The sequence below is a fragment of the Sapajus apella genome, unplaced genomic scaffold, assembly GCF_009761245.1.
Source record: "Sapajus apella isolate SASKATOON/1434 unplaced genomic scaffold, GSC_monkey_1.0 scaffold161, whole genome shotgun sequence".
Classification (NCBI taxonomy): domain Eukaryota; kingdom Metazoa; phylum Chordata; class Mammalia; order Primates; family Cebidae; genus Sapajus; species Sapajus apella.
In genome coordinates this window covers 34033-41066 of record NW_022437101.1, presented here as the reverse complement: position 1 = coordinate 41066, position 7034 = coordinate 34033, and the positions used below count along the sequence as shown (strand labels likewise).

The 7034-nt window shown below is 52.2% G+C and overlaps 1 protein-coding gene across 1 annotated transcript; it reads left to right on the top strand.

Annotated features, from left to right (window-relative positions):
* The first annotated feature begins 1493 nt into the window (after positions 1–1493).
* LOC116542105 (soluble scavenger receptor cysteine-rich domain-containing protein SSC5D-like) lies at positions 1494–6592 on the top strand. Its single transcript, XM_032266852.1, has 6 exons — positions 1494–1764; positions 3142–3211; positions 3734–3812; positions 4248–4339; positions 5017–5593; positions 5972–6592. The coding sequence occupies exons 1-6, from the start codon at positions 1494–1496 to the stop codon at positions 6590–6592; spliced, it is 1710 nt and encodes a 569-aa protein (XP_032122743.1).
* The last annotated feature ends 442 nt before the right edge of the window (positions 6593–7034 follow it).

Genomic DNA, 7034 nt, shown 5'->3' with positions numbered 1-7034 from the left:
GCCCTACATCACTGCTCAGGACTGCAAGGACTTGACCCCTGTGGCCCGAGGGAGCACTGTGGGATGTCCGGGTGGAAAGCTCTGGTTGACCTGGCCCTGTGCAGAGGCCGAGGCAGGGTGCCTTTCCTGGGTTCCTGGGATTAGAAAGGGTGTGGGAGTCCTCCTGTGTGCTCAAGGCCCAACCGCCTCCTTGTGGACCCTCAGTGACACCAGGTGAGGATTTGGTCCAGTGGACACACTGCTGTTCATTGAGACACAGCTACTTCCTTGTAGGGGAGTCCCCTGGGAATTCAGTGTTGGGAATGGACCACCAGAAACAGGGAGGTCAGAGTGGAACAGCCCTCCACTCAGACTTTGGAGTGTTGTCTTTGCAGAATCCAAGCAAGTAATTAGTCATGGATATGGCTTTAATAATGCAAAGAGCCAGGACCAAGTTATCTGCAGATTCAAGTTCAGCAAAACCAAAGTCATTGATAAGGAGCTTTCTCTGAAATCTGAAATGATCAGATGAACTTTTCCTCTGAACATCATGAGAATTTCAGATTTTGGAGCACTTGTGATTTTGTGTGTTTTTATTTTTATTATTTTTTATTATTTTATTTTACTTTAGGTGTACACTATATTCGGCATTTCTCCCCATGTTATCCCTCCCCACCCTCCCCACCCCCGGCTGTCCCTCCCCTAATCCTCCCTACACACTGCCCTCAGTGTGTGATGCTCCCATCCCTGAGTCCAGGTGTTCTCATTGCTCAACCCACCTATGAGTGAGAACGTGCGGCGTTTGGTTTTCTGTTCTTGTGTCAGTTTGCTGAGAATAATGGCTTCCAGATTCTTAGATTAGGGATACTCAACCTCAGTAAGCAAGATCACCTGTGTAGAGCAGCTGGTGCATGGAAGGGCTTTATAATAGTTTACATTCTCCTACTCCTTGGCAACACTCAGGCATCAGGGGACCTCTGCAGAGGGGGAGTGGACTGAGGAAGCACACAGCCCAGGCAGACGCTGTGCCCTGGGTACTGAGGGGATGTGTTTTTTCCTGCTGAGCACCTGGGATGCAATTGGATTTTCTGCATTCCCCTCAATTCTCCCTCTTGACCCCTTGATACAGTCATTCCATCTGATCATGATATATCCAATGGCCTCTTATTCAGGGCCATGTGGTAAACTTGGAATGACTCCTCTCCCTGCAGGATGCTTCTCGGCCATCTCTCCTCCTGTCCCTGAGTACATAATACGGGGCAGAGGCTGTCACTGACACATTCTCATGTAGCAGAGTTGTGTAGATGGTCTCAGGGCATTGACATTCCACTGACCTATACTTTCATGGGAGTGGCTTAGGGACAGAGCAGCCCCTTCCTAAGGAGAGCTACTGTGTACTGAGCGCTTCTTATATCATATACTGGGCCAAGTGCCTTATGCTCACTATGTCCACGAAGTCTCAAAGCAGTCCTACTGCACCTCCTTTGCACGGATGGATAGCCAGGGCAGGGGTGATGGAAGAGCTTTTCCAGGGCCACAAAGCCGGAGACCTGTCTGTCTACCCAAGGGGGACCTTCTGTCTCCCTGAGATGATGGTTCTTGGGGAAGGCATGTCCCTGCCTACCTGCAGGAAGTGTACTCAGATGCCTCCTCTGTCTGCCTGTGGGTACACTGGTTTCCTGGAGGAGACTGGTCTTTCCTCCAAGGTGGGTCAGCACCAGGTCTCACATGGGAAAGCCCATGCTGCAGTCCTGGGTGCCTCTGCAGACGGCCACCCTGCTCCCGGTCAGTGCCTATGCAGGAGTGGCCAGGCATGCCTGTGTATTGCAGGGAGCTCAGATGCACTGAGGAGTGACTTTGTCATTAATTACATTTTCTGCTGATGAAAACATTTGAGGAACATTTTAGAAATAGGGAAGCAAGAAGACATATTCAAAACTTGTTGTATCTATATGCTTCATGTTTTCTGTCTTTATAGGCTATACTTTGGTAATTTAAGAAGTTTTTTAATATGGTAACTGAAGTATGGGTTTAATCGCTTAATCTCAGTTTGAAAACTTTTCCCAGCAGCCCAGTGTTGCTGGGCCCTCTGCCCATCTTGACCTTGAGCCATGGCCTCAGGGGGCCAGTCCCACCCGCCCTCCTCAGGAGCTCCCTGTGCTGTCCTGAATGCCATACATCAGTCAGGTCACACCACTTTGGGGACTTTTACCCCAGTAATCCCAACCTTTCCAGCTTTCAAAGTAAATCTGTTTCCCTAACCATGTTTTCCTGATTGTTATCTTTATCAGCACCAAAGAAAAGGTCAACAGTTTAGAAGTTCATGGCTAATCTGACAACTGGGTTCAGGCCAGCAAATCTTACCATGTGGAAATGAGTCATTTTGTGCATAATAACCCTGACCTACATGAAAAAGAGAAAAACAATAGAAATTATTTTTACATATACGTGAAATTTTAATTTATAAAATTATGATATTATATTTGGTTATACATTTGTACAATTATTTTTAAAGTGTTAACTATATTTTATTATAAAAATGATACAATGTAGAAAAAAGACGTAGACAAAACATAATACATAATAAATTAATACATAATAAATTAAATCATTACCCCAAAATCCCAAATCAAAGACAAGTGCTGTTAACATTTTCAACTACAGCACAATAAATTTAACTTTGCTTAAATATGATGGAAGAAAAAGAAAATAAAATGAGATTGAAGAAACTGTGGAGCGTCACGCGAATGCTCCTGGTGGCCTGTGATGAAGTGGCATCACGCAAATGCTCCTTGTCGCCTGTGACGAAGCGGCTGTTCCTTCCCCTCCGTGCCTCTCCTTCCCTCTGCTCATGGACGTCACAGCACGCTGCACTCTGCCATCTCTGTTGCATATTTTTAATTTTGTCTTCTGTCTCCCACGCAGTCCCTAAAGGTGAGTCTTTTGAGAGCAGGGACTCTGCCTGCCTGCTCCTGTTACATAGCGGAGTGATGCACAGGGCCTGGGTGTGGCGGGTGCTTACGGGGGTCTCTGCAATAGGAAAGCAGAGCCCAGGTGCCAGTCATGGGCCACAGGGTCAGCTCTGTGTAATGAGGACCGGAGGTGGGAGGGACAGTGGATGAACATGTACATCGACATTCTTCCCATGTCACTTCCTTTTAGGAAAAAAAAAAAATCAGTATGGACAAGACTTTCATGACTTTCCTGGACCAAAGATAGAAAAATCTGGACAGTAAGTATCCTTGGTAGAAGACCCTAGAGGGCAGGAGGCCAGAGGTCAGTGTTGGGCACCGTGAGGTGTACAGAATGCGGATGCCCCCCCTGCTGGAGCAGCATGTGTCTGTGGCTGGGCTAAGGGCACATCACTTACCTCCCTTGTTGGTGGCCCCAAGGTGTTGAGGGATCTGCAATGTTCTAGGGTCTGTGAGGAGGGCAGGATGCAGGAGATGACTGCCCAAAGAACGGTACCTTCACTCCAGGTCACCTTTCAGAGTTAAGCCAATGGACTCTGTAAATACAGAAGAGCCAGAATGGTGACAACAAGCAGCCATCTGTGGTCACTTAAGACACAGTTACAATGACATGAAACCTCATGCAGGGCCCCTCACTGCTGGACCCACATCCCCCTTGGCCATCATTGCTGAGGTTGACCTCACAGGGCTTTGGGGAGTGACCTTTCATACTGTCCACTCACCAAGGGCAAGAACTGCATCTCCCGGACTGGCTCTCGCCATCTTTGCTTTCTGTGCTTTAGGGAGGTCTTTGCTGAAGCCAGCCTGGACAATGGCAGGAGCATCTTTTCTAATGACATCACCATGAAGAGCACCACCTGTGTGAGTACCAGGGTGGGGATGCCACCAACCTGAGCTGTCCAGAGCCCCTGCCCTGGAAGGAGATACACCCTGGGAGAATGAAAAGGGCACACAGTTCCCAGGGAGTCCTAGAAAGTAGCATGTGCAGCAGGCATCTGGGGCTGCTCGATCCCGTTCCAGCTGGCACACGTGGGTGAGTCTGGGAGGCTATCTGCCAGGAGCCAGAGTCCAGGACCTCTAGGGTGTCCAGCTTCTCCACACGGGCCTCCCAGGTCCAGGGGATCTGGAGAATTCCACACGCTACCTTCAGGGTGAATGTGCCGCTGAACCGGTGCCCCAGCTGCTGATCTGGTCCTAAATCCACTCACGACCCCGGTCCCCAAGCCTGCCTGGTGGTCATTTGCTGTCATTTCCCAGATGCCATCAGCCTCTTTTCTTCCTGTCCTCCTTGCTCAGGCCCCTGAGCTGCCCCTCTCTGCTCCCTCGCTGATCCCTGAAGTAAGTCCCCTCTTGCTGCTGATGGGGAGGCTGTCAGGCATGCAGGCCGGGTCAGGCTCATCATAGCCTCTCTTCCCTCCCCTCCCCCACCCCACACTTCTCTCTAAGCGGAGTTCTGGATCTGGGGAAGGCCTGGGCAGCCTGCATTCCCATAGATGCTGCTCAAGATCCCTTTATTGTGAGGAACACCCAGAGAAGTGTTCCCGTTGCTTACACCCTACATGGCCCTGGTTCTGAGCCAGGACTTCCTCTGAGCTCTCTAAACCTCACAAGTGCCCCCAGGGAGGGAGGTTCATTCCCCTTGCACAGATGTGGAGGCTGAGGCTCAGACCCGTGCGTGGATGCATCCATGGTGCAGAGCCTGGAAGTGGGGAGAGAGGCTGTGGGGGATGGACCCGGGTCTCCTGCCCCCGCTCCTGCGCCTGCACCTCTCGGCCGCAGCACCCCCACCCTTGCCTATCTTTATACCTGTAGATTTTGTGATCCTCACAGAAGCCCTGTGCTGCAGGCAAGGTGTGCCGTGAGGGTGGATTCTTCAGACCATGGAAGCTTCAGACTTTCTTTGTAGGGCTCTAGGGCAGAGCCCTTGAGCAGGACCAAAGGAGGGATCTGTAGCTCTCTGGGTCCCAGCCCTGGCCACTGGCCCCACTGTGGTAGCTGGAGGAGGGACCAGCTAGAGAGAACGAGGAGTAGGCAGATAGGATGCCAAATGGTGGGCACCGGGAAGAGGCTACCCAGGCCCTTCAAGACCATTGTCCAGCAGGCGTAGTGCACGTTACTACCTCTCTCCTACAGGGTGCCAGTCCACCACAGACCACGCATCCGTCACACGCCACCCATCCATCAAAGAACATGCATCCGCCACAGACTACCTGTTCACCACAGGACACTCATTCATCAGAGACCACCCATTTACTACAGAGCACCCATCCACCACAGAGCACCCATACACCACAGGTCACCCAGTCACCACAGAGCACCCATCCACCATAGAACATCCATCCATCACAGAACATCCATTCATCACAGGCCACCCATCCATCACAGAACATGTATCCACTACAGACTACCTGTTCACCACAGGACATGCATTCATCACAGACCACCCATTCCCCACAGGCCACGCATTCACCACAGGGCCCCCATCCATCACAGGCCACACATTCACCACAGGGCCCCCATCCATCACAGGCCACCCATTCACCACAGGGCCCCCATCCATCACAGGCCACCCATTCACCACAGAGCCCCCATCCATCACAGGCCACCCATTCACCACAGAGCCCCCATCCATCACAGGCCACCCATTCATCACAGGCCATGCATTCACCATAGAGCACCCATTCATCACAGGCCACCCATACCCCACAGAGTCCCCATCCATCACAGGCCACTCATTCACAACAGGCCATCCATTCCCCACAGAGCCCCCATCCATCACAGGCCACCCATTCCCCACAGAGCCCCCATCTATCACAGGCCACTCATTCACCACAGGGCCCCCATCCATCACTGGCCACCCATTCACCACAGGGCACCCATCCATCACAGGCCACCCATTCTCCACAGAGCCCCCATCCATCACTGGCCACCCATTCATCACAGGCCACTCATCTACCACAGAGCACCCATCCATCACAGGCCACCCATTCTCCACAGAGCACCCATCCATCACTGGCCACCCATTCACCACAGAGCACCCATCCATCACAGGCCATCCATTCATCACAGGCCACTCATCCACCACAGAGCACCCATTCATAACAGTCCTCCCATTCACCACAGAATACCCATCCATCACAGAGCACTCATCCACCGCAAACCAGCCATCCATCACATACCACCCATCCACTACAGAGCACCCATCCATCATAGACCACTCATCCTCAGACCACCCATCCGCCACAAACCACCCATCCATCACACACCACCCGTCCACCACAGACCACCCATCCACCGCAAAGTATCCGTTAATCACACTCCACCCATCCATCACAGAGAACCCATCCATCACAGACCATTTGTCCATCACAGACCACTTGTTCATCACAGAGCACCCGTCTGCCGCAGAGCACTGGTCCATCATAGGACACTGGTTCATCACAGAAGGCAAGTCAACCACAGAGCTGGACGAGCAACCCACTAATCATCCAGCTCCTGCCGGCCCTGCTCCTGACCCTGCTGCTGCCTTGTGGTTTCTGGCAATTGTGTGGCAGGAGAATAAATGCTCCCTGCCCGCCCAGCCCTGGGGCCCAGACACAGGCCCATCCTCCAAGAGACTTCAACATGTGACTGCCATATGACCCCGCCTGTGGGAAGTTTCCCATCAGCTCCCAGGTCATCACATGAGCCAAGGGAAGTGCAGACACTGTCCACACATTCCCAGAGCCTAGCAAGCCTGGACTTCCACAGGGCCTCCTGTCCTGGGCTGGCCACAGACAGCTGGCCCGGGATGCCCTAGACATGGAGCTGAGGGCTGCCTTGGATCCTAGGGAGAAGTGACCCCAGAATCCCTGAAAACAGGGCTGCTTCAACAAGCTGGACTTCTGAAAGCCTCAGATGGACAAGGGTCAGGAGGTGGCCTCTGTGTGGAGGAAAAGAAGGTCCCCCACCAGGTTCTGATGGCCCAAATGGAGGATACTGTAACTCCCCAGCTGTCTGTGCCTTGAGAAACAAGTGTGGCTCTTGGCACATGTCTGGTGCCTTCCCCATTCTTCCATCTGCCTTTACTGAGCTCCAGCTTCC

Bases quoted from the DNA above. Each gene is read 5' to 3' on its own strand.
- LOC116542105 (XM_032266852.1), top strand. From the start codon at position 1,494: ATGGAAGAGCTTTTCCAGGGCCACAAAGCCGGAGACCTGTCTGTCTAC. The intron at 3,813-4,247 runs GTGAGTACCAGG...CTCCTTGCTCAG, and splicing joins CCATGAAGAGCACCACCTGT to GCCCCTGAGCTGCCCCTCTC. The intron at 5,594-5,971 runs CCATTCATCACA...ATCACTGGCCAC, and splicing joins CCCCATCCATCACAGGCCAC to CCATTCACCACAGAGCACCC.